The 27583-nt window shown below is 46.1% G+C and overlaps 1 protein-coding gene across 1 annotated transcript in view; it reads left to right on the top strand.

Annotated features, from left to right (window-relative positions):
- The window catches only part of LOC311232029 (uncharacterized protein), an 88557-nt gene that overhangs the window by 33605 nt on the left and 27369 nt on the right, over nucleotides 1–27583 (top strand). Inside the window, exon 13 of the mRNA XM_084318695.1 lies at nucleotides 10791–10870. Within this exon, the coding sequence (XP_084174821.1) occupies nucleotides 10791–10870 (80 nt within the window). The remainder of the gene's footprint in view (nucleotides 1–10790; nucleotides 10871–27583) is intronic.

The raw sequence follows: 27583 nt of genomic DNA, 5'->3' as shown, positions 1-27583 counted from the left end.
CCCCCCTTTTGTGTTTATGTGTATCTTCAATCGAATAGTGGTCCTTGATGCTCTAACACGCTACGTGTCGTCAATGCAATGCTCGGCTCGTTTCTCCGGTGGTCTGGGACAATGCCACTTTGGAAAAACTCTTTTTTGCATCTCGCTACAGTAACACGACACGTTCTAATAGCAGCGTGTACATACACATACAAATAAAACAGATACTACACGTGGATTTCATATACCCTCGGCCTCGGGCATATTAACCCTTTCTCTGCCACGCTTATGTACATCCTTATACCATCCTCTGCCAGCTCTATTTGTCTATGGAGAAGTTCCCCTTCTTTGCAGGGCTATAACTTTTTAAATTGTATTGCTAAATTGACATTACTATGGCCCATTCAACGTCAATTATCTATCGTTTAGGATGTAGCAACGTTCTACTTTTTCATTCACATATTCATACTAAAATACGGTCTAAAGTATAAATATGTTTTTATCGTTTTCTGCAGCATTCTGCAGAACGTGATTTATAGCCCTAAATGCATTATATTGATGATCAAATACAGTTTGATGGCGATCGGCGCCAGATAAAAAATGTCAAATGTACGTGCTTCTAGAAGTTACTACTCATCATCTGATGTTGACCGGATGGGGGGGGGGGTCGTTTATAATTCCGTGGCCAACGTTAGATGATTCATGTAGTGTGGGTCATATGATCATCAGAGCAGTTTATATGGAACACATTAGAAAATAACGCTGGATCTTACCGTATCTTCCTCGCGCCGTTGGACGATCAGCTTGGAGTAGACAGTTTTCGATTATGGGATGTTGATCTAGATGAACCATTTCCAGGTTGTATAATACTATATACGTCCAAATAACGTTGTTTATTGAGTTAGGGCGAGCGATTGATTATCCAGTGTGTCGAGATGGAGTCCGGCTAACGATCGCGAGTGCCCGGACGAAATATGGATGAGCACTTCCTGTTTGGCGCATCACTTCCTGTTGGCCGATCTGCTGATCGGCCACCAGATGGCGCTCTTGAACCGTTAGACAGTTGAGTGGAACTCAGCAGTATATATCAGGTCCCCGGAGGAGAAATATGATTTCGATCACAGATTTTTGAAATATTGATATCAAAGACGTGTTACGGCGTCTTCGGCAGAATGAGCATGGCGAGCAAAGACAAGTTACGGCGTTCCCGGCGATTAAAGTGTTAATAAAGCAACGCGACGGGTCCTATAATACTGTGCACATACAAACGAAACGTAAACAGACAAACAAACAAACAATAATACATAAAAGATAACGTGTGTATATACCTGATCTGTATCGGATTGCTGTTCGTTTAATCGACCAGCACCATGCTGCGATAAGGCTTTTATACCCTTGATATACACTATACATCGTCATTAAAAAGCATAACGACCGAACCTGAACTTCGAAATTTAACAGCGCTATATTAGATTCAATATACCATTTTAACCAGTATTCACGGTCTCGAAACACACGCGACTAATGTCCCGTTTAATGTAGGACTGACGTCCTACCGGAACATCCCGTTGTTATACTACCCGCCTATCTGTACTGATAAATGGTTCACCTAATCCGAATACATCGTTTTCAGGAATGGAAGAGGTCGTGGGCTTAGTTTGAGGTTGAAACTATGAATATTACAACGTTACTCTGGTAAATCTAATCATGATACTCCCAGCTCTTGGTTGTTCTTCCCGCCTATTGCCGAAGAATCATAAAACAGTTTCTAACAGAGTAGCGTTTTCCAAGGATATCACGTCTTTTTCAGGGGGGGTGATGGGCCCCCCAAAACTACTAGTGTTGTTGCGGGGGGCGCGTGTCACGGATACGTGGTGTTAACACTTTGGTCGCCAGGCTTATATTCATAATAAACCATCCCACGCCAGCTCTATTTGTCTATGGAGAAGTTCCCCTTCTTTGCAGGGCTATAACTTTTTAAATTGTATTGCTAAATTGACATTACTATGGCCCATTCAACGTCGAGTATCTATTGTTCAGGGTGTAGCAACGTTATACTTTTTCATTCACATATTCATACTAAAATACGGTCTAAAGTATAAGTATGTTTTTATCGTTTTCTGCAGCATTCTCCAGAACGTGATTTATAGCCCTAAATGCATTATATTGATGATCAAATACAGTTTGATAGCGATCTGCGCAAGATAAAAAATTTCAAATGGACGTGCTTCTAGAAGTTACTACTTATCATCTGATGTTGACCGGATGGGGGGGGGGTCGTTTATAATTCCGTGGCCAACGTTGGATGATTCATCTAGTGTGGGTGATATGATCATTAGAGCAGTTTGTATCGAACACGTTAAAAAATAACGCTGAAACTTACCGTAGCTTCCTCGTAGCGTTGGGCGATGAGCGTGGAGCAGAAATATTCCTATTATGGGATGTTGAAATATGCGATCCATCTCCAGGTTGTATAATAGTATATACGTCCAAATCATGTTGTTTATCGAGTTATTGGTAACGGATTGCTATCCATTGTGTCTAGCTTAGTCGGGACTATTAGCGAGTGATAGGACCGAATTGGAATGAGCACCAGCTTCCGTTTCCGGTTTGAGCGATCCGCCGATCGGCCACCAGATGGCGCTCTTGAACCGTTGGAGAGTTGAGAGGGGATCAACAGTAGATCTCAAGTCTCCGGGGGAGAAATATGATTGATAGATTTTTGAAATATTGATCTCAATGACGTGGTACAGCGTCTTTGGCAGAATGAGCATGGCGGGGAATGACGTGGTAAGGCGTTTTTGGCGACCAAAGTGTTAACAGTGTTGTCATAAACGCGCGCAGTAAGGCGGTTGTTAGTATCGGTGCATTTCTCTACACTGAGCTGAAATGAAACCATTGCACATAAATTAGGTAAATAAATATTAACTATTTATTTACAACACATAAATTAACTTATTTACAATTTTACATACAGTAGTGACAACACACATATGAACTATTTACAATACAGGGACAGTGTTTTATGAGACTGTGGTGGGTGAACCCTGGACCCTCTAGGGGGGTCGGGGGGAATGCTCCCCCGGATTAAATGTCTATTTAAAAGTTAAATGCATCAATCTGGTGCACTTTGAGAGCAAAATAAAGAGGCCAGATCTATGAGAGATTGCAGAGATTGCTCTCCTGAAATGGGAGCTGAACACCATCGCTCTCAATAAAAAGGCCCGGAAGCGGATGTACTTCCTACGTCAGCTGAGGAAGTTCAGGCTGCCGAGGACCATGATGGTCCAGTTTTACACCGCCATCATCCAGTCCATCCTCACCCTCTCCATCATCACCTGGTTCCCTGCAGCCACGGCCAGAGACGAGGCCAAGCTGCAGCGGGTGATACGCTCGGCGGAGAGGGTGATCGGCTGCCCCCTTCCCTCCCTCGAGTCCCGACACTCCACCAGGGCCTTGAGGAGGGCGAGGAAGATCATGGCATACCCCGCCCACCCGGGTCACAACCTCTTTAACATGCTCCCCCACGGCAGGCGGCTACGGCTGCCCAAGACACTAAAGTCCCGCCACAGACTTGAGTTTCTTCCCCTCAGCAGCTCGCCTGGTAAACGAGTCAGGTGTCCCCCTGCTCCCCCCCCCCCCCCCCCCTCTATGGCGAGCTGCTAGGGCTGGACTTCTGGACTTGAACTTTGTGTTGCACTGTATCCATGTCCCCAACCACTGCACTTTCACAGTCTTATTGTTGTCTCACTGTTCTGTCCTGTCTTGCACTTTACTTAAAATTATTTATTTACTGTTGTATTGTTCTTAATTGTGAAAAAAGTATGCACTGTAATGTCTAATCACGTTCCATTTTGTACCTGTATAAAATGGCGAATAAAGTAATCTGAATCTGAAGTGCTTCCCAATCCTCTCCTCGGAGCACCCCAGCCGTTGGACTAGAGCAGGGGTTCCCAAAGTTTTCAGGCCGCGACCCCCGAAATAACGGTGTCAGAGAGCCGTGACCCCCACTATTATAGGAGGTAAATATATTTGTTTATAAAATTTATATAAAAAGAAAAAAAAATCTTAAATTTTTTTATAAATGGAAATGTATGGTTGAAACATGCAAACGTTCAAACGCACACACACTAATAAGCATTGGAGGCTTTTAACCAGGGCCGCACTGGGCAAATCATTCAGGCCAGGAAATATAGTGCGAAATATAGCCCCAGTTAGGCCACTTTTTAAGCGGGGGTCTGGGGGTCCCCCACCAGGACATTTTTTGTTACAAAGACTTAATTTCCTGCATTCCGGTGTAGGATTTTTTTAATTTGTACCCTTTAAATGCCAGTGTTTGTGATGGCATCACAAATTATTGTTAAAAAACAGGCTAGCATATGTATGATTAGCAACAACACTGATTTTGATGGATTTTCAGTTTTTTTGTAATATCAGATTGAAAAAAAGGAATAAATTGTCCTTCAAAAACGCCATAAAAAACGCCATAAAAATATTACTGTTATAATAATTTACCACTTTTTCTTTCATAAATCTTTCTTCTTTCAAAAACCTGATCATAACACCACATATTCATTTTATAATTCTAACCCTTTAAATGCCAGTGTGTGTGATGGCATATATATTTGCAATATATCAAATGCAAAGTAGATTTTTCACATGCAGCTCCCTTTGTGTGTGTGTGTGAGCAAGAGAGAGAGAGAGGGATAGTTCTCCAACTTGTGTGAGTTGCAGTTATCTCCTGGTTGTTCCCCACCTAGGTTATCTAACTATTGTGCCGCTGCAACTAGAAACATTGGCTTGGCCTGCTTCTAAGTTCAGTGGCCTGACTGCATTAAAAAAAAAAACTATTGAGGAGTCGTCAGAGAACTTCTGCAGGTGGCACCCGCTTGAGTTGTGGCAGAAGTCTGAGGTATAGAGGGTGAAGAGGAAGGGTGACAGCAGAGTTCCTTGGGAGGTGCCGGTGTTGCTCACCAGTACGTCAGACTAGGGCTGGGGCGATATAACGATAACGATAATTGATGACACAACAGTAGTGGGATGAATCAGCCTATAGAGCTGAAGTTGATAGCTTTGCTGTATGGTGCAAGGAGAACGACCTGCTTTTAAACATCTCTAAGACAAAGGAAATTATAGTTGACTTCCGGCGTGGGGAGGCAGTCCACCCTCCTCTGTACATAAACGGCCAGCAGGTGGAGAGGGTAGACAGTTTTAAATTCCTCTGCATCACCATATGTGATCATTTAGCCTCATAATTAGCAAAGCCCACCAGAAGCTCCACTCCCTGCGCCAGCTTAAAAAGTGTCCAGGGAGGCGATGCTCAGCTTTTACAGAGCCACTGTGGAGAGTGTCCTTACCTTCTCAATGACTGTGCGGTACGGAAACACCACCTTCCATGATAGGGGACATCTAGAAAGAACTGTACGCACAGCGTCAAAAATCATCTGCTGTGATCTCCCCTCTGTGGCCTCCATTTATGCCACACAAATCAGGCGGAAAGGGGAGAAGGTGATCAGGGACCCTTCTCACCCTGCTTACGACCTCTTTAACCCCCTTCCCTCTGGCAGAAGACTCAGGTTTCAGGTGCAGGACATCCCGTTTTACAAACAGTACATATCCTGAGGCTGTCCGTCACCTGAACTCAAGTACAAATGTACAGGCACTTTACACCACTAGGGCTAGCACCAGCCGACTTTAAGGCAATATGCACTTTAAACTGGAACACTGAGCTATTTATTTTAGGTACTGTAGCATTTATTTTTTTATTTTTTATTATTCATCTTTTTCCCCCTCCTTTTTCCTCAGATTTTCTCCCATCCCAATGTTAGTCGTTATGCCAATTCCCAATCCCCTTCCTGGTCGCTGCGCACTTACCCCCCACAGTCTGTCTGGGAGAGTGGAGGCTACCACGTGCTTCCTCCGACACACGTCCAGCCAATCAACCGCTTCTTTTCACCTGGCAGCGCGGATTCTCACTGAGAGGGCGTAGCGTGTGGAAGGATCACACTATCCCACTTAGATCCTATCCGCGCTTAGCAGGTGCCCCGACCGAACTGTAGGAGTCGCTGTTTACAACGACCCGGACCCACCCCGCCAGCTTCTCCCACCCTCTAATACTGCCAATTGTATTAGTGTGAACGGCCAGCCAAGCTGGTGACAACCCCGGAGCTGTGAGCTGGATTCGAACAGGCGAATCCAGCCGCTCCGGGGATGGTGATGAACGCAATCTCCGTTACGCCACCTGACCGCAGCATTTTTTTCTTTTTAATTGTTTGTGTAAAACCTTTATTGTGGGGATTGTATTGCATGTATTCTTGTGTTTTTATATTGTATGTTTTTATAATTTATGTACTGTATGTGCTGGCACCAAGACAGATCCCAATCAACCATGTGTTGAAATGGCAATAAAGTTTTCTATTCTATTCTATAATTATCGTGAAATATCGATTTTTTTTTATATATATATATATATATATATATATATTAGGGTGCATCAAATTGCAATGCAAAAATTTAATCTCAACATATAAATCTGTGTGGGGTTGCATTCTGTTCGGACAAACATAAAAATGATTTGTGCAAAGTTTGGGAAAGATTCGTTGAGATTTAGAGGTACCACACAGCATGTGAAATATATGAAAATTGGCCTTTTTGGGCGTTTTACTAGATAACATGACAAGGCAATTTCAAAAACGGCAAGAAATAGTTTTTGAGAACAACATTTATTAACCCTAACATTTAAGAACAAAATGTTTGATAACAACATTGAAATAGTCTTTCAAACATGTCTCAAGCATCCTAGAGTCCTAGACCTGGTCCAGCTTGCGCTTGCAGCAGCGAAGATTTGGCTGTGTTGAGCAGTCATGCTCAACTGCCTGTAGCACATTCTGCAGGTGCTCCTCGCTCCTGGCTGCTGCCACAAAGTCTGACGTCAGTTTGATGCCACGCTCGGCACAGTCATTCACAACATTGATGGCACGTACATTCACTGCACCCATCTGAAATGCTGTACTGGTAACCCAATCCTCTACATCCAGTGAAAGAAACGCGGGATCGATGTGCAGCAGGTGCATGCCGAACCAGCAGTCTGGGTTGGCGAGGTCAGCCAAGCTGGTGGTCGGCGAGAGGGTTGGAAACTTTGGCTTGCCGAAGCCGGTGCCAAAGCGGAGCTGTGGGGCTTGCATGGATATATCAGCCGGCTTGTGCTCCAATATAGCATCTGCAAGTGCGCGCCGCTCGCCAACTGGCACCTTGGTGCTGAAGAGTGCCAGGGGCAGCATCTCGCCTGACAGGTACCATAGGTGCCGCTTCAGCGCCTTAATCGCTGATGCTGCGATGCCCTCGTCAACAGACTTGTATGCGTACAGGTTGTGGTAGAGTGTAAGGTAATTCCATGCCGCATCTACGGCCGTGTCGCAGGTCAACCACCACGTTGCGTAGATGTGCGTGATGAAGTTGGCAAATGCCCGAATCTTCAGCACCTGCTGCTGCGTAGTGATGGTCCCCTGAGGAAGCAAGGCAATGTGCTGCTCCATCAAGGCCAGCTTGAGAGTGTAGAGCAGCTTAGCCATCCACCGCGCCTTGTGCAGTGCTCCCGGTCGTTGGAAGTTAACTGGAGTGTGCTCTGCACTGTCTGCACTCAGATACACAAGACATAGCTGCACGAACTTGCGATAGTCGCCTCGCTTGTAGTCGAGCACTCCTGCAGCGCACACAATTAGTTCAGCACGCAACTTGCCCAGGAACGGTGTTTCGGCATCGCCAGGAATGTAGCGGGCCAATGGGCCGCTGTCCTTGTGTGGCAACAGGTTCCAGTTGTCGCGCAGACGTGTAAACAATGTAACCTCTGGCGAGCGTGACGTCTCCACCTTGAGGTCAGTGAAGATGTGGCTGAGGAGCACCTCGCCGATGTGGTGCCGGCACCCGGACCAGAGCAATGGTCGACCCAGTGAGAGCTGGATGGCAATGCAGGCTGCAGTGAGATGGCCAGTGTTTGACGCGGTGGTGTCAAATGCCATGTTGACAACCTGATCGGTGCAGCACCAGTCCTGCAGCAGCTTGCATGTCAGCCGGGCAATGATCGTTTCACATGCCTCATCAGTCCCCTTCATGTATGCTGGCACACCAAGCAGTTTGAGCCGCTCCGCGTCTCCGATCACCAATGTCAGACGCTCCTCCAACTGGCGCACATTGTTGAGCATTGGCGTCAACTTGCTGTCCCAGTGCAAGGTGCACATGGGAGGTGGTGTCCACTGTTCTTGCTGGTCCTCACTGATGGCCTGCAACACGTGGCGGCGCGCTCGGTCTGCTGTTGCGTAGGATGTGGAGACCATTGCCGAATTGCCACCGGATTCCTCGATCAGACCGCGCGTGAAGGCAGCCTGCTGCATTGGTGTGATCTTCAACCGTGTAGCCAGTGACACAAGACTCGGCCGGCTGAGAATGTCTGATGGAATGAAGGCTGTGGTGCCAGTCTTCTTACGCTCACGGGTGGGTGTGTTCTCAGCCGGTGGAGCAGCTGTTTCATCTGCATTGCTGTCTTCATCACTTTCGCTTTCCAACACCACCGCCATGCTGGACCTCGCAGTCATCTCCTGCTGCTCCTTGGTAAAGCATGCCTGCTGCGCTGCTTCACGCTCCTGTCGCCGCTTCAACTTGGATTGCAGATTGGCATCCAATGCTCCAAATGTGGCCACTCTGTCGCCCTTCATGCTGGCCAGGAAAGCAATGTCCTCTGGATCACAGATCAGCTCCTCTGCATTTGGAGACCACAGCGGGAATGTGGCATCCAGCTTGTGCTCCATTGCGTCCACCAGTCGAGCTGTAGCCTCACTGGAGCGCCTGGCCTTTGGAATTTGCTGCAGCTTGTTGCTAGCATCGACAAGCGCTACTATCTTGACGCATGCTCGACGATCACTCACCATTGGAATATTGGCCTTTCCATAAAATGGCTGCACCTGCTCCAAAACGTCCTTAGCCGCATGGAACCGTGACAAGGCTCCGGTCAAACCTGGCCGCTAGGCATGCAGTTGCGTGTCGCAGTTGTACAGCATGCACCGCAAGATCTGGCGACCACTTGGCAGTTTGGCACCAGTGATGATGGCATCTGCATTGGTTATGCTGGGGCCCAGACCAAAGACCAGGCTGCGGCTGCTCTGGCGGGAGCCTAAGGGCGGCGACGCCATCTTGTGAGAACTGGATAGCTGGAGATATAGTTGGAGAGCTGGATCATGTGGTGGGTGATGGTGGAGTTGGGGGTATTGAGTAAACTGTGATGCAGAGCCACACAGGTAAAGCTATTTATAGGCCCATCCCGCCCATCCCCCCAAAAATTGCAGGACCAGGTGCGAGATGAAACAATGTTGCAACTCACACACACACACACACACACACACAGACACACACAGACACTAACAGCAGGCCATGTTGGGAGAGGACAGCATGTACTGATGTACCGTTGCACATCTAAATCACCTCGTATTGCAAAAATATTTTGCATGTATTGTTTTTACATGGATGGTAACACTTTTAGCACCCATACAAATCAATACGCTGGAAATGTGTATTTTGATGCACCCTAATATATATATATATATATATATATATTTTTTTTTTTGGGGGGTTTGTGACCTGCAACATGGCAGTTTTAAAACCAGAGACAGTGGACAGACTTGTCTTTCTTGCCTGCAACTTAAAGTAATGGCTTTGCTTGTCCAAATGACAATACTGAGACCAAATTGAGATTTATTTTTCTCTTGTCCATTTATTTAGTTTGCTTTCTAATTTAAAATACAGTTTGAAACCATCTGTACACTGTAGGCTATGTGTGCTAGCAGAGCTAGTCTGGTGTTTTGGTTTGTCCACCAAAAAAGCTCCAAAAGAAACGAGCAGAGCCAGAACTGTTCAAATCCCCTGGAGCCACAGCCAGCAGAGAAGCCGGTTTACTTTTGCTTTCAAACCAGCTGCAGCCTGAGAACTAGAGTGTGAGGGGATGTAACACTAAAGATTTTTTATACTTATAATAATATCGAATATCGAGTGATATGATATTGTTATCGTTATCGCGATATCATTTTTGGCCATATCGCCCAGCCCTACGTCAGACTGACTGTCCTGTAGTCTGATGTACTGCAGTCTGTCAGTGAGGTAGTCCTTGATCCAGGCCACCAAGCCGTGCTCCAGCTGCATCACAGAGAGCTAGCAGTGACTGCTGGATGGTGTTGAAGGCACTGGAGAAGTCGAAGAACATAATCCTCACTGAGCTGCGCGGCTTCTCCAGAAAAAAGGTACCGTTGGGTACCGGTATCGATTCCCATGTAAAAAGAAACATTTCCAGGCTCTGTGTCCCGAGCAGACCCACCGCGTAGGCCAGATGCAAGCCACATTTTACAATAAACCTCTGTTGGGCTGCAATCGCAATATCTGTCCGAAAAATCGCAATTAGATTATTTCCCAAAATTGCGCAGCCCTACTGCTGACTGGGGCCTTGCTATGATGTTGTGTATTCTGTGAGGCTGCTGACTGGGGCCTTGCTATGATGTTGTGTATTCTGTGAGGCTGCTGACTGGGGCTTTGGTATGATGTTGTGTATTCTGTGAGGCTGCTGACTGGGGCCTTGCTATGATGTTGTGTATTCTGTGAGGCTGCTGCCTGGGGCTTTGGTATGATGTTGTGTATTCTGTGAGGCTGCTGCCTGGGGCTTTGGTATGATGTTGTGTTTGCTGTGAAGACCTACCACACATCCCCTGTCGATCTGAGACAAATGTTTCTTTTATAAGACGAGCTAAACCTTCTCCCTTCCTCCTCCCTAGGGGCCACACCGCTGTCGCGTCCTGAGCTGGTCATGTTTTTTGTCAGGCTTCTGAAGGCCTGTCCTGCTGTCTACGACGATGTGAGTATATAGCACAGGAGAACAACAAGAGGATATTATAATAAGATATAGAGTTGCATCAATAACCATAATAAGATATAGAGTTGTTGTAACCATACTAAAGAATGCAACCATTCATAGCTGCGAATGACCAATACCAACCATTTTCACCATAGACAATCATATTTTTGGATCTGAATGTTTAGTGTCAATTGAAGTCCGACCTCCTACTACAGGGTTCTCGCAGGGTCTTACAAAGTCTTACATTTAATAAAATACCTTGAAAAGTCTTAAAAAGGTCTTAACCTCTTAACTTTCAGTGCCATAAACGAGAATTCTCGTTTCTGGGTCGTTTTTCCTTTTATTTTTATTTTAATACCCTATTCAATGTCGGGGAGCTCTATGTTGCCTGTAAAAGGCATACTGGGACTTCAAAGGTGCAGTACCGGCCAGATCCTCCCAGGCGGCGGTATCGAGCACCCTTTGAAAACTTGTATCTTCGGCTGTGCGTCGATTATATGGGTCCGGGTCAGCTATTTTTCTCTGGGCAAGACGGAACGGTTATAACGCTCGGATTGAGAAGAATCAAATACTCCCGATCCATGTTGTGTGGTGGATTATGTTTGCGACACGATGGACATCAATACTTGGAATGGCGATCAGATAATTGGAATATTCTTTTTGGGGTACATCCTAGTCAAGATAAGGGCTATATGATATCAATCTTGCGTTGATCCAAGAATGTCTTCATTGTGATCCGAGCGTATGACATTTCTATTTCTTTTTCACATCTTGAACGGAAGGTTCTTACGGTCAAATGACCATGGTATTGTATCCATAGCTATAATATAAAATATAGTTATAGCTAGGGATGGGAGCCGGTTCCTAATTGTCCGATTCCTGGAATCGTATGCCTCCGTGACTATCAATTCCTCTTATCGCTGCCAAGGTTTTTTGACAGATGCGCATTTTAAAACAATAACGTTAGCGCCACACATGTAGCCTTAAGGGCTTGAAATTGCCTGGGTTTTGGTCATATGCTCCCGAAATGCTCCCGCTGTTTGACTGTTTCTATGTGCAGTGAAAACTACTCCAATGCTTTAGAACCTAGTCATTCATTTAATTCAGGGCAACCTACCGTTAGCCGCGGAGCTAACGCTAGCTAACGCTAGCTAACGTTGGCTAACCAAGCTCACACAGACACACAGAGACAGACACACTGCTCAGGTAGAAAAAGGGTGGGGGCGAGCGGGGACCAGGGAGGGAGCAGTCTCTGTGTGTGTCTGTGTGTGTTTGATTTTATTTTATTACGGATCCCCATTAGCTGGTGCCATGGCAACCAGCTAGTCTTCCTGGGGTCCACACAAAAAAACACACAAAAACAATTATTGCAAAACAGAATTATTAAAAGTCAGTACTCAACATACAATACACAATGAAACTAACAATTAAGATGGCTAAAATTACATGCAAGCAAAGAAACAGAAAAAAACAATACAAAATACAGTGTTCCACCCCAGGTGAAACTCTGCATAAAATGTATACCTAGGTAAATGGAATATTGCTCCACTTCTACAAGGGCTATTTGCATATTCTTGGTATCTAGGTACATCTATGGACCTCAGTGAATGTATTCAGTGTCAGAAATATTGTCTATTACTAGGCTTGCTTAAATTGTGATGAAACAAAGGAAATATGAATTATGATCTTTCTTTTCATCTTTGACAGTGAATAACACCATGATAATAATGACCAGACTTAAAAAACCTCGTTCAGTACCCTCTTGAGATCATGTGTACAAAAAATCTAAGGAAATTAATAAAGGGAAGATGATAATACCAAAGGTTCTGTATATACAGTACTGAATTCTCCCATCCGGACCAATGCAAGTTGAAATATTATTATCGAATATAGAATATATGCTTATACATTACCTTATTATAGCCAATTCGCACATTTCTATATATATATATACATATAGTATCTTTCAAATGCCCGAGTTCAATTTGGATTTAGTATCACCAGGTGTGCATAATAACAGATAATGATTATCTACTGTAATTCACTGTAGTTTTTATTTTTCTCACAGTGCAACCATTTTGAAACTAATTTCAGATCTAATTGTTCCCACATGCTAACAATATGGAGGAGAAACTAACTGCGTTTCAATATTTGTCAAATCGTTACCTTTTGTGGCTTATTATGGCGAATTATTATAATTATTGCCATTATTCATAATTCAACTCTGAACTTTGAACCCCCGTAAAACTTGAAGGGAAATGTAGTTCGGAAAAATGTCAACGCTGATCTACACCTATGAATGCCCTCGACAAAATGGCCGACATCAAACTACAATTCCCTTTTTTCTAAATTTTCAAAATGGTCGCCAGCTCGGATTCAGCTCTGATTATACTTCTTCAAAACGAGAAGGTAGAACCATATTATGACACTTATAACCTATTGCTAACCTCACGTTTTACATTCTACATGCTTTTGTGACATGTTTGTGATGTTAATACTTGAAAACGGTTGATTTTAAAATCGCAAATTATTTCCATCACTCATAAAAATATGGATCTATGATCATAATGGCAAAAGGGGTCGGTACCGACCCTGAGGGGTGGAACAGGTTGCTCATCAATGTTACTAAAACATCGATTTCACCATACCTTTAAAAAGAAAAGAGAAAAAAACACACAAAGTAATCAGAAGAAGTTTTGGATAACATGGCTGCAGCTACACTCATGCATGACATATATTAATTATGGCTCCTTTGTTTCTTTTTGAAACTGTCCTTGTTTTCCGTCCGTATAATATGTAATGGGATCCTATTCCAGTATGTTATGGCTCTATACATTGCAGTTTTCTTTAGAGCGTTGGTTCTAGGCAGAGGTAGGGTGAAGAGGTAGGGTGAAGTGTGTGTGTGCGCGCTGGTCTTCTGAAAGAAGTCAGAGTAATAACAACCTGTTGAATGCAACTACGGTTCAATAGATTAAATTAGTTTAAGATAATAATAATACACTTTATTTGTATAGCACCTTTCATACAGAAACTACAGCTCAAAGTGCTTCACAACAGAAAAAAGACAGGCATAAAATTAGCACATAAAGTGCAGACATATAAAATCAGAATCTCAAATACATTATTTTGGCGGTCAGGTGGCGTAGGGGAGATTGTGCTCGTCACCAATGCAAGAGGCTGCGGTCTCGACTCCCGGAGAGTCAGCATTGCCTTGGCTTGGGCTGATCGCTATACTAACTTGTTTGGCTGAGTTAGGGGGAGGGAAGCCGTGGGTGGGTCCTGGGTGTTGTGGACAGCGACCCCTACAGTTCGGTCGGGGCGCCTGCACAGCGACGGTAGGATCTGGAGAAAGGTAGTGTGACCTTCCACGTTACACTCTCCCGGTGAGAATCTGCGCCGCCAGGCTGGCTGCTGGCTGGCTGCACATGTGTCGGAGGAAAGCATGTGACAGTCTCCGGCCTCCCGGACCAACAGTAGGGGGGGGGTGCGCAACAACCAGGAAGGGGGTTGGGAATTGGCATAACGACTAACAGTGGGATGGGAGAAAAATCGGAAAAAGGAGGGGGGGAAAGATAATAGAAAAAAAAGACATTATTTAATTTAACACTTTGATTGCCTAAGGCTAAATTCATGATATACCATCCCTTGCCAGCTCTATTTGTCTATGGAAAATTTCCCCTTCTTTGCAGGGCTATAACTTTTTAAATTATATTGCTAAATTGCCATTATTAGGGCCCATTCAAGGTCCTATATGTATTGTTCATTGTGTAGCAACGTTAAACTTTTTCATTCACATATTCATAGTAAAATATGGTCTAAAGTATAAGTATGTTTTCATCTCTTTCTGCAGCTTTCTCCAGAACGTGATTTATAGCTCCAAATGCATTATATTGATGATGAAATACAGTTTGGTAGGAATCTGTGCGAGATAAAAAATTTCAATTGGACGTACTTCTAGAAGTTTCTACGTATCATCTGATGATGACCGGATGGGCGGGGGATCGTTTATAATTCCGTGGGCAGCGTTATATCATTCATCTAGTGTGGGTGATATGATCATCAGAGCAGTTTATATCGAACACGTTCAAAAATAACGCTGAATCTTACCGTATCTTCCTCGCGCCGTTGGACGATGAGCGTGGAACTGAAATATTCCTATTATGGGATGTAGAAATACGCGATCTATTTCCAGGTTGTATAATAGTATATACGTCCAAATCATGTTGTTTATCGAGTTATTGGCAACGGATCGCTATGTATTGTGTCGAGATCGAGTCCCGGGACCTATAGAGAGTGCCCGGAAGTAATATGGACGATCAGCACTTCAACCACATAACTTCCTGTTTGGCGCTTCTGCCGATCGGCCACCAGATGGCGCTCTTGAACCGCTAGAGGTTTGAGAGGAGCTCAGAACTGTGTGTGAAGGCTGCGGATGGAAAATATGATTCCGATCACAGATTTTTGAAATATTGATATTAAAGACTAGTTACGGCGTCCTCGGCAACTTGAGCATGGCGGGGAAGGACGCCTAAACACGTTTTCGGCACTTAAAGTGTTAAGTGTGTATAATATATATATATATATATATATATTTTTTATCAAATTTTTTATTATTATTCACATGAAACAAGACAACACATTAACCACAATCACAGTACATAGAACTTCACAAGAAAATAACAAAAACAATAATAATAATACAGACTAACAATTATACAGACAAGAGAAAAGAAAACAGAGTTCAACCTTCTAAATTTTAATTCCAAGGGGTACTATCTAATAAATGGTCTCTCCCAGTGTTCAGCCCCGATTCCCGGCCGTGTGACCCTATATTAATAAAACGTACATCTCCAATCCACCACAAGGACCATTTTTTGAGAACACCGACCCGAAAACAGAGCAATGAACCTTCATGAAAAAACAAAAACCTGTAGAGGTGTTCCATAGACTCACAGAGACCGTGTAAAAGTGGCCAAACATTGAAGAAATAGTTAAATAGCTGCCCCCCCCATAATATCCCCAGCTAAACTCAAGATGACAAGACAAAAGACAAGACAGACAAAACATTTCCTCCTCCCCCTCCCAAGAGACCGCCGGACTCACCCGAACACGCGAACAGTCCCGGGCTCAGAGGGCAACCCTGTCTAGAAGATCTGGAGACTGGAAAGAGTGTGGAACAGTTTTTGCCTGTCAGTATCATCGCAGATGGCGAGGCATACAGGACTTTAATCATATGAATAAAACTCTTTCCAAGACCCATGACCTCAAGTACCTTCCACAGGTATGACCACTCAAGTCTGTCAAACGCCTTCATGGCATCCAAAGACAGAACTGTGGATGGAGTTGTATTGTCTTTACTGTTATCGATTACATGCAACAGCCTCCTAAGATTATCTGCAGCCAGACGCCCCGGGATAAAACCAGTTTGATCGCAGTGTACCAATACAGACATAAATCTCTGCAGGCGACGGGCCAGCACCTTAGCAAACACCTTTAAATCGGCCCCGAGAAGACTCAAGGGTCTATAGCTACCACAATCATTGGGATCTTTGTCCTTCTTGAGAAGTAAAGAAATCAACGCCATATTGACATCTCTTGAGAACTCCCCTTGTTCGATAGCGTAATTGATCATATCGAGCATCAATGGACCCAGTTGGTCCCAGAAAGCTAAATACACTTCGGGTGGAATACCATCCCAGCCTGGTGCCTTTCCCCTCTGCATTTCAATAATCGTCTCCCTCAATTCTACGAGAGTAATCGGTCTCCCCAGTTCCTTGGCCTCTTCCTCAGAAATGTGGGGTATCTCAAGCCCGCCAATGAACGATTCAAATTTAGAGTCATCAAGATTACCCTCTGAGCTATATAACTGTGAGTAAAACTCTTTAAAAGTGTCATTGATCTTTTTCGAATCAGTAGTGACTGCACCCTGGCTCGTCCTAATCGAGGGGATATCCGAGAAATGATCATTTGAGCGTATTTTCATTGCCAATAGATGGCTAGGTCTGGAGCCGTGAAAATAGTAATTTTGTCTTGTCCTATGTATCAAGAACTCAGACTGTTGTTTAAGTATGGAGTTTATTTCTTTTTTGACTATCTTACGTTGTGTGTTTAGTCGTTCATTATAGTTAGTTTGCAAGGATGCGTATAGGTCCGCATATAATGATTCCAGTCCTTCTAGCTTTTTTGACCGGGATTTTCGCAAATTGGAGGCAAATAGTGTGACATGACCCCTGATAAACCCTTTCAATGCGTTCCACAGGACCCTAGGGTCTTCTACTGTGCCAACGTTGATCTGCAAAAATTCAGCTAGTTTACTCCTGAACTCAGAACAGAAGTCATCGTTCTTTAGCAAGGTCGAATTAAAACGCCATCTGGGAGCTCTTGCGGAGAGCCTGCCAAAGGTTGCCGTAAGGAAAATCCCCTTGTGGTCTGAGAGAGCCAAGGGAACCAATGAGACATCGAAACTATCAAACATATTAGGGGACGCGAATGCATAGTCAATTCGAGAGAAGCTTTTGTGTCTGGCTGACGGGTGAGAGTAATCTTTGAGGGTGGGGTTGCATAAGCGCCAAAGGTCTGTGAGCCCCGTGTCTTTGGCCCACATCCTAAGGGCCTTAGAGGCCCGTTTTTGGTCGCTCGTTTCAGAGGGCCCGGACCTATCCATCTCCGCATCCCAGCACGCATTAAAATCGCCACCCACAATGAGAGCGTATCCATTAAGTTCCAACATATTCTTCGTGATTGTATTATAGAACGCTGAATCAAATGTGTTAGGAGCATACAATGCTATTATAGCCATCTTCCTATGCAAGAATTCAACTTTTGCTATAGTAATCCTTCCCTCCGTGTCCGACCATACATCCAAGATTTTGATATCAAGGTTACGTCTTGTAACTATGACTACTCCTTTCGTCTTATCATCGGCTGAGGATGAGGAGATAACGTGATATTGCCGATTTGCCAGTCTTGACACGTCACCTACCAATAAATGCGTCTCACTAAGGAGAGCAAGGACAATATTTCTCCTCTTCAATAGCCAAAGGACACTGGCACGCTTGTGTGGGGCGTTAAGCCCTCCTGCGTTCCAAATTAAAATATTCAATTTAGCCATGGTCGAGCTTGTATAAATGCGTAGAGAACATACCAGTGCAGCCAGGCTGAGTACAGAGGTGCTGATCCCGGCGGGCCCGGACGGTCAATCCCAGGAGTTCAGAGGAGGAACAATTACACACATATAAGACAACAGTACAAAAAAACATAAAAATACCACCACAGCTACAACCCCCCCTCCTTCTACTCTAAACCCTAACCCCCCCGTCCTATTATAAGGCCCCCTATACCCACTCTCCAATCCCCACCCTATGCCCCATCCACTGAGGATGGTCATCTTCCTATCACTTCCCACTAGAGACATGGATCAATAAGACGCTCCCCACTCCAACCCCCCTCTAGATAAACCCCTGAGTAAACCCCCACTAGTCCAATAAACACAAATAATAATAAAAATAAAATTCAATAAAGATATCGGTCGAAACCCACCTGAGCCCTGGCCCCAACATGAGACAACCATAATGGTAAAAATAGCCATTATTAAATAATAACTCCACATCAACCTGCAGCCAACCATTTCCGAAACTGCGCTTCAACGTCGCATTGTTATAGCCCAAAAGGGTATAGGAAAATTCAAAACAAAATTAAATTAAAGCATCCCAGCCGATAGTCTAAGGCAGGATCGGGTCACAGGTTAATTGTGCAAAATTGTGTGAACAATGTCAATTAAACAATGACAAAAAAAAGGAAGGGAAAAAAAGGGTTATGGTCAAAGTGCACCCCTTTAGCTGTCCCTCTGATCAGGCACAACGGCTGAAATTACATAACCTATGTAAGAATAGAATTAAACACATTAATTAATTAATCCGGGGATGGTAATAAGCAACACCTGACACCACCTGTTATCATACATTGTTTCAATAAAGATATCGGTCGGAGCAGTTAATCCAAGGTAGGATCGAATCACAGTTAAATTGCTCATTCAAATGCCATTAAAACAGCGACAATAATTATTATATAATTACTCAGCATCAACCCTGTAACCATCTACCTTGGAGTCTGCATATTAATGTCGCAACGTTATACTATAGCATAAATGGATCACGGAAAATTCAAAACAAAATTCAGGCAAATCAGCAGTTAGTCCAAGGTAGAATCGGATCACATTTAAATCGCGCATACAGATGACATAAAAACAGCGACAATAAGAAAGAAAAAGAAAGTGTTGTGGCTGATGGTTGTTAACACAGCAGGAGACGATATTTCCAATTTCAACAGGCAATTTGTTTAATGAAAGAAAGTTTTAACAGCAGAGCTATGGATCGAGCAGACTGACCACAGCTTGAACAAAAACACTCTGACTTCTCAACCCCTGTGCTTGTCCCATAAATCCCTTCTCAGCCCTGCCCCCACATGACAGATATGATGACGTGACATATTATATCAGATATGACATGACGTACATTAAAATGACACATAGATTTAACATGAAGAGAGATAAAGACATTAAGAAGAACATAGATTTAACATCGAAGAGAGATGCGATTGAGTGAGATGTGTGTGTGTATGTGTGTGTGAAAGAGAGAGTCAAGATTAAAATGAGTGTGTGTATGATTGAGTGAGATGTGTGTGTGTATATGTGTGTGTGTGAAAGAGAGAGTCGAGATTAAAATGAGTGTGTATGATTGAGTGAGATGTGTGTGTGTATATGTGTGTGTGAAAGAGAGAGTCAAGATTAAAATGAGTGTGTATGATTGAGTGAGATGTGTGTGCGTATGTGTGTGTGTGAAAGAGAGAACAAGATATTACAAGATTAAAAGCACACGACGTGATGTACTGAAATGTCTATCTGTCTATCTCAAAGTTGTTTTAAGAACATCAGCCGGACCGTCTTTCAGTACTGCTAGTTGACCTATATTAAACTAGTTCACTCCATATACACATTTTCCACAACATTCCCCCATTTGGGGCTATCCCTAGTCCCACCCAAATCATATAACCAAGAAAATGTGAACGTAAAAGTTTAAATGCCTAATCTAAACAAGAAACCTAATACATTTTAAATGTCTAACTAAACAAGAACGCTTACTTCATTCACTGGACCCCTAACGGACCAACAAAGGCTGACTACCGTTCTCACAATAAACACAAAACCGCTCAAAACAAGAGTAATAATAAAACATCAAAAAAATACCCCAACTTATAATCCTAACCTGACAGACAAATCCCCCCAACCTCCACCGCTTACCAAATGAGCCACAGTTCCGGCCGGAAACCGCGACTCTCATCAGGGAAAGGAGAAGTTGACCGTCAGAACTAAACATAGAACATCCCTCCCCAAAAAAAAATGACATTGTCTCTTCCATAACACTGAGTCCTAGTGTCCATCGCTCAGCCCCCCTTCCATGCCCACGCCATAGTCTCTTCACCGTATCGCCAAAAGTCACATTTTGCCAATACAGCAACCACCACGCCACACCTCCAGTCCCCGTAGAAGCATGTCCCCATGCCTGGACGGGAGGCGCTGGTCCCAACCTCACCACGTGTCCCCCCCATCTTCGACGGGAGGTGCCCATCTTGCCCACTGCGTCAGCCCCCCCATTTGTCCCTTCAGTCCCCAGAACCGATCCCCAGAACACTTCTTCTCAATGCTTCCTCAGGCTCAGAACCGACACTCCGTACCATTCCATACCGATGCCCCTTCCCATTCCGGTTTGACCAGGACCATGAGTAAAATAAACAAAAATAATAAAAAATAAACCATCACTCAGACCATCCCCCGTCACTCTTAAAGGAAAGAACCAATACAAAATGTCTTCAAAAAACCTTTACATGTTTTTTTTTTTTTTTTTTTTTTTTTTGGAAGTAAACGGAATAAAACAAACAAAACTGAACCAAACAGAAAGAAAATGTCCCTTCCTCACCATACGCCTAGTTAAAGGAATAAAACAAACAAAACTGAACAAAACAAAAAGAAAATGTCCCTTCCTCACCATACCCCTAATCCTCCATCCCCTCGTCTCCCTTTAAGGCAGCATAGAGCTGAGGGCATGGCCCGATTGGTGGCTCAATCTCTTTCTGCCCCACCATCAGCATTCGGCTCGTTACGTGTGAAGTTACCAGCCTACCCAAGAGAGGCATACCACAACAGAAAAGGAGAACCAATATCAACCCTGCCACCCCAATGGATATCCCCGTCTGCATCATTATGCTTCCCCACTGTCCCAATCTTTCCAACACCCCACTCCCCTACCATTCTTCATTCCGGCCAGAATTCCCCCTCAACTCCTCCCTCAAATCCTTCAGCTTAGCCATGGCCTCGGAGAACTTTCCCCCTGGCCCCACATTCGTCGGAATGAATGTGCAGCAGTACTGTCCAAACATGGAACAGACTCCACCCTTCTCCGCCATTAACCAGTTCAGAGCCTGTCTATTCTGCCACGCCACCGTACTAGTCGTATGCATCTGGTCCCCCATTGCATCCAACGCCTCCTCGGTGTAGTTGAGATACCGCTGCTGATTGTAAAACAAATAGTTGATCCACCCGGTGTTCTTATTGACCGATATCCATGGCAGAATAGACTCAAACCCTGCCGCAATCTCATTCTTAGCCATGAACTCGGCTGGAATGCCCCTTGGCTGTCCTATGCTGTCCAGATACACCCTTGGGTCTGCCTTGTAGCTACGCTTCGTTCGAGAGATAGGAGACTCAGAAGGTCCTTCCGTCACTGATAATGGTAGGACCACCATTGGCATGATCGCCTGAACCCGGGCACATCTACCTGACCAATCTAAAGGAAGTGTATTCCTCAACCTCCTACCGCCGCAGAGCCAGTATTGGTCCGCCAGTGCTATATCCTGGACATGAAAAGGGCAAGCTACAGGCCGTGGGTTGGTATCCACTCCCTTTAACACGACCCCGTGTCCACACTTTCCTTCTTTCGTGCAGTTAGTCGTGATGCTCCAAATAGTAGTGCACCGCCCCTCTGCCACCTCCCCTACGTCCCGGGTCCCCTCCTTTTGCAAGCACTCGAAATCCTTGGTCAGCCATAGTTTGACACCTCTGGGTATTGGCAACCCCGTCGCTACCCCCTGCACACGTACATCCAATTTCCTACAACGTTCCCGCATAGTGACATCCTTGAAATCCGTGACGTTTCCTGCCGCCTTAAAACGACTAGAGCCGAGAAACCCCAAACACTCTGCCTCGCACCAAGGGCGACTATTATGGGGCCCCTCCCATGCCTCTGCGTCCCTGTCACACTGAGCCCAACTGAACTTCGTGCCCTTCACAAGCAGCCTATCCGGACGTGCCTTGGAGCAGACATAACAATCCTCTATCTGATTCTGCGCGCTCGTGTACTGGACCCACTTAAACCACTCATTCCCTAAAGCCGCCCTATACATCGGGTCAGCCTCCGGGTCTTCCTCGTCATAGTCATAGTCGCCCCCATCTTGTTCCCCGGGAGGAAGCAAACCCCTCAACCTGGCCCAGAGTGAGCCCACTGAGTCCCTCAACGTTCCGGCTGTCCTCTGGAACATATCCTGTCCCCCCACCTCTTCCGACTCAGTGTCCTTGACCTCCCTTTTTCCCCTCACCCCTGTCCCCTGTGCTTGGTTCGGGACAGGCTCAACCCTCCTATCTACCCCCACCGCAGTTGCGCAAATGGAGACGTCAGCTCTCCCGTCCACGTCTACTACCTCCGTCAATGTAGCGTTGGCATATGCACGCACTATATGCCTCTCAGGACGGTCTATGCGCACCGTGCATTCAGCGGCCCAACATGAAACGGATCTTAAGTAGTATTTAGAGGCAGATGGTAGCGAGCAGAACTTCGTTGCCTCTTTTAGCGTCACCGTCCACCGTCCCACCCCTAAACTCAATCTCATTCTGTTACGCTCTGCACTCCAATGGATGATGATTACACACATATTGTGATACTGCTGAGGGCGTATTGCTGACACCAACATTGACACCGCACATTTCACAACCCGATCCTCGTTAGTATAGTGGTAAGTATCCCCGCCTGTAATGGGGGAATGGTCAAAATCAAAAACATGCCCTTGCGGTCCTCCGGGAAACACCCCTTTTGGTTGTAGTCTTATCTTCTCCCCCCCTTCCTCAATGGAGGGCAGAGGGGGCGCCTGATTCTGAGCCTGGTCATGAAAGCCTGCCGGTACTTGAGCCTGAGCGGGACCCCGTGGGACTCCTACCCACTCAAACCCGTCATCCTCAAGGACGGGTCGACCGTGACGGTTCTCAATGACGTCGTTGTCCCCGGCCGACCGTCCGCACACTGCTGCCAACATCTGCGGGAGCATCAGCAGGCACTGCACCTTCCAGTTGCCGTCTCGGGCCCTCCATGTCGGGTTCTGCATAACTGCGATCGATTGTATCCCCCAAGAGATCGCCGCTGGCCTTTATGCAGTGATTGAAGTGGAACCAGGTCGCTGATCCTTGGACTGCCGTTCCAGTTGATCGGATCACCTCGTACGGGCCCTCTCTCCGGGGTGATGACCACTTTCTCTTGTGGACCTTTACGAAGACCAGGTCCCCAGGGATCAGCCTCGGTTTGGTGGCTTCCTTCTCCGCCTCCTTCACCCCCCTTTTCTCCTTTCTCTGCTCCTGTCGAAACACAGCTTCATGTATTTTAGTCACTTGCTGAAGATATTTTTTCAGATCTTGCTCAAAAATATCTAATGCCGGGCCCCTAGCCAGGTGTCTAAATGGCGGTGCTGGCATGCTGCGGCCTGTAAGCATTTCATGCGGTGTTAGCTGTGTTTGGCGGTTTACGCTGCTTCTAATAGCCATCAGAGCAAGTGGCAAAGCATCAATCCAGTTAAGCTTAGTTTGCATACAGATTTTCAACAGTTTGTTTTTAATTACCAGATTGGCCCTTTCCACCTTTCCCTGCGACCCGGGACTATAGACACAGGAAAGGCGCTGTCTTATACCTAATTTCTGCATCAGCCCTTTAACCACCTTGTCGATGAACTCGCGGCCATTATCGCTTTGTAATATCGTGGGAATTCCAAATCTCGGAATGACCTCGCGACACAGGAACTTGATCACTGTGTCCGCGTTCTTGTGTTTAGATGGAATGGCCTCAATCCAGCGACTAAAGCAGTCCTCTACTACCAGGAGGTATCGTTTGCCCTGCACTGGCGTTATCATCGCTTTGACCCTTTTAACCTCCTTCCAGTTAAGAGTACCCTCCTCCCGTTCGGATGCACTCCTTCCCCTACTTAGATGCACCTCTCCCCGTAAGGTTTAGGCAGTCCGCTACGACGCAACAACCAGCTCCTTTCTTAGGACTGCCTTGTCCGACGTCGGCCCCTCTCCCCAACAGAGATGCAGGTCTCCACTTCCGGCGGTAAGGTCTCCTCTCATGAACGGAAGCAGTCCCCTTATTTTACCTTCAGGTGCAGTTTAAGGCTGGGTCCCTTTCCAACCTTAGGAGAGACAATCCAGATTCCTCTGAATTGACACCCCTTACCCTTCTGCTTCCCAGTGGTTCTTTTCAAACCTGCTGATCACAGAAGCACAACTCGCCTACTAACCCTGTATCGGTTAGTAAGGTTACTGTGGCCTGACTGTACATTGAGCCAGGTGCATTCATGCCACTGTTGTCCAGTCACTCACGGTCCCACATCCCGCGTGTCTGTGACTATAAACAGGGTCATAACACTCTCCCAACCGGCTGGCGACCCAGTCGATAGCGACCTCATAGTCCGTCATCAAGTCAGGACCCCAAGCGGCTGACTGTCCGTAGTACCTATCAGCCACTCAGTTTAGAAACCGACGGTCTTGTCCCCACCCCGCTTGCTCCGGGCATGGAAATATTGACAGTTTTCGCCAGCCTTGCCTGTTCACGGCAGGAGCTGTGCCCCCTACGGTGCACCGCCCTGCTCCTAGGGGTGGACTGTCGCCCACGTACCACCCAGTGCCCACACCAACTTACGTGCGACGTTTCCTGGGCCGACTAGACGGTACCACAGTGGTATGTTATTTCATACCTCGTTACGCACGAGGGCCTTCAGTTTCTCCCCAGCACTATAGGATTGTGTTTAACGTGCGCCCAGACTCTTGCGAGCCCACTGCCGCCTGTTACAGACTAGAGGTTCGGGGTGCCTACCCCCTCCCTAATCTGTGTAGTCCATAATCAGGTGTCTGAATGGTCCCTCAGGGAGGGGTGTGTAAGCCGCCACTGTCGGTACTCCTTTGCGCACATTGCCCTGTATGCATGTTAAACACCTGGCTAGTGTAACGTCAATTTGTGCCTGAAGCTTTGGGGACCAAAATCCCATTTTCGTGATTCGTTTCAGGGTCTCTGCTCTTGCACAGTGATCAACACCATGAGCCTCAGGTATCACCAAGGACAGAAGATCGATGGAGGCGACTATCAAACCGTTATGACTCCTCCACAGACCATCTGCCCCCCTTACAGCCCCCCTCTCCGTCCACGACTGTTTCTCGGCCTGCATGGCTGAGTCCTGAAGATCACTCAAATTATCCTCAGTTACCTCAGTCGTCAGTTCGGCCGCAAACATCAGAACAGCCGTGGACGGCACCGCAGCCGCCGCCTTCGCGGCCTCGTCCGCCGCGTTGTTTCCCGTCGTCACAAAGGACAGGTCTTTTCTGTGTGCCTGGCACTTTACGATAGCAATGCTTTTGGGCAACTTTACAGCCTGAATAAGCGCCACAACCTGCTTGTGGTGAAGGATCGGTGAGCCGTCCGATTTCTTAAAGCCTCTTGCCTTCCAAATGGCCGCGAATAGGTGGCATACGCCATGCGCATAAGCAGAGTCTGTAAAGATGTTAACCGTGCGATCTTTAGCTATTATGCATGCTTCTGTTAGTGCTATTAGTTCTGCAAGCTGGGCCGAACATGGTTGCATGCATTGTCCGGCCTTTCTTGTTAGTGTTTCTCCGTTAGGTTTGCACTGTACGACGGCGTATCCTGACCTTAAATTTTCCCCCTCCCGATAGCAGGACCCATCCACAAAAAGTGAGAGTTCTGCTATCGCGAGCGGGTCGACTCCCAAATCAGGACGGAGTTTCACGAAAGCCTGTACCTCCACCTCGCACTCATGCGGTTGACCCTCGCTCGGGAGTGGTACCAGATCCGCCGGGTTACTGCCGTGGCATGTTTTTATCGTAACATCCGAGTACTGCATGAGCCTCATGTAAGCCTGTTGCCGTTGGCTGGTCAGAACAAATTTGCCTCTTTCAATCAAGTTTGCCAATTTGTGATGTGTCCAAATGCAAATGTCATATCCCATTGTCACGGCCGTTGCTTTCTCATACATCAAATGTGCTGCGGCCAGGGCCTGATAACAAGGTGGCAGACCCTGCTCTACCGGCGAAAGAGCTCTAGAGTAATATGCTATCGGTTGTTTTTTCCCACTCCCCCCCTGTGTTTGAGTCAGGACAGCTGTCGCATGCTGCGCTCTATGTGAGACGAATAGGTGGAAACACTTCTCATAATCCGGCAGCGCCAGGGCAGGGGCCTGTAACAACAGACGCTTAATGTTTATGAACGCGTCCTCCCCCTCCTCGGTCCATGTCAAGGGAGCGCGAAGCTTGTCTGTACCCGCCTCTTTTATCATCATCCTCAACGGCGCTGTCGCTATCGTATAGTCCTCCACCCACTCAGAGCTGTACCCAGTCATCCCTAAAAACGTCATCATCTGTCGGACCGTCAATGGCCTAGGTGCCTTGGATACAGCTTCGAGCTGCGTGGGTGAGATGTTTTTTATGCCCTTTTGAATGATGCGAGACAAGTACTCAACTTTTGGCTGGCAGTACTGCAGTTTTGAACGGGATGCCTTGTGGCCTCCCACGGCCAATCCACTCAAAACTTTGATGGAGTCCTCATGGCACTGCTGACGTGTATCCGAGCAGATTAGAATGTCATCTGCATACAGTAAGACCGTGCTGAGTAGTGTGTCGCACACTCCTTGCAAGTCTTCCTTGAGCGCCTTCGAGAAGTAATGTGGCGAGTGCGCGAACCCTTGTGGCAACCGGGTGTAAGAGTATTGTTTCCCCCTGTGGGTAAAAGCAAACAGATACTGAGACTCTTTTTCCAATGGAACACTGAAGAATGCCTGCGTGAGATCAATGACCGTATAGTACTGCGAGCTACTCGGGATGTTTGTCAGGAGGGTGTGTGGATTAGCGACTTCCGCCTCTGGTCCAGACACCACGTCGTTCACCGCCCTCAAATCGTGTACCAGTCTGTACCTAGCCCTGTCCGCCTTTAGCACTGGGTGGATAGGTGTATTACATCTGGATTTGAAAGGGACGAGCACTCCCGCCTTTAACAGTCCCTCAATCTGATGTGATATAGCTTCCTCCGACTCTGGCTTCATTGTATACTGTCTGATAAAGGGTGGTCTACAACCCTTCTTTAACCTGACCTTCACTGGCTGTGCCGACAATATTAGACCCACATCTGTGTCGTGTTTTGACCACAACCGTTCTGGGGTGCGCGCCAACATGTCCTGTTCCAGCAAAGCATCCGCCTCTGGAATAACGCAAGGGTCTCCTGGTAATCTGATTACTTGCGGTTTTGCCAAAACTGAAAAGGAAATCATTATTTTTATGAAACTCCCATCTGCGCTGTTCCAAATTAGCGGAGATTCCGTGGAGACCCACCTTTG

Source organism: Notolepis coatsorum (assembly GCF_963971535.1).
Source record: "Notolepis coatsorum genome assembly, chromosome: 7".
Lineage (NCBI taxonomy): Eukaryota > Metazoa > Chordata > Actinopteri > Aulopiformes > Paralepididae > Notolepis > Notolepis coatsorum.
The sequence above is the reverse complement of the archived record's forward strand: the minus strand, read 5'-3'. Positions and strand labels throughout refer to the sequence as shown.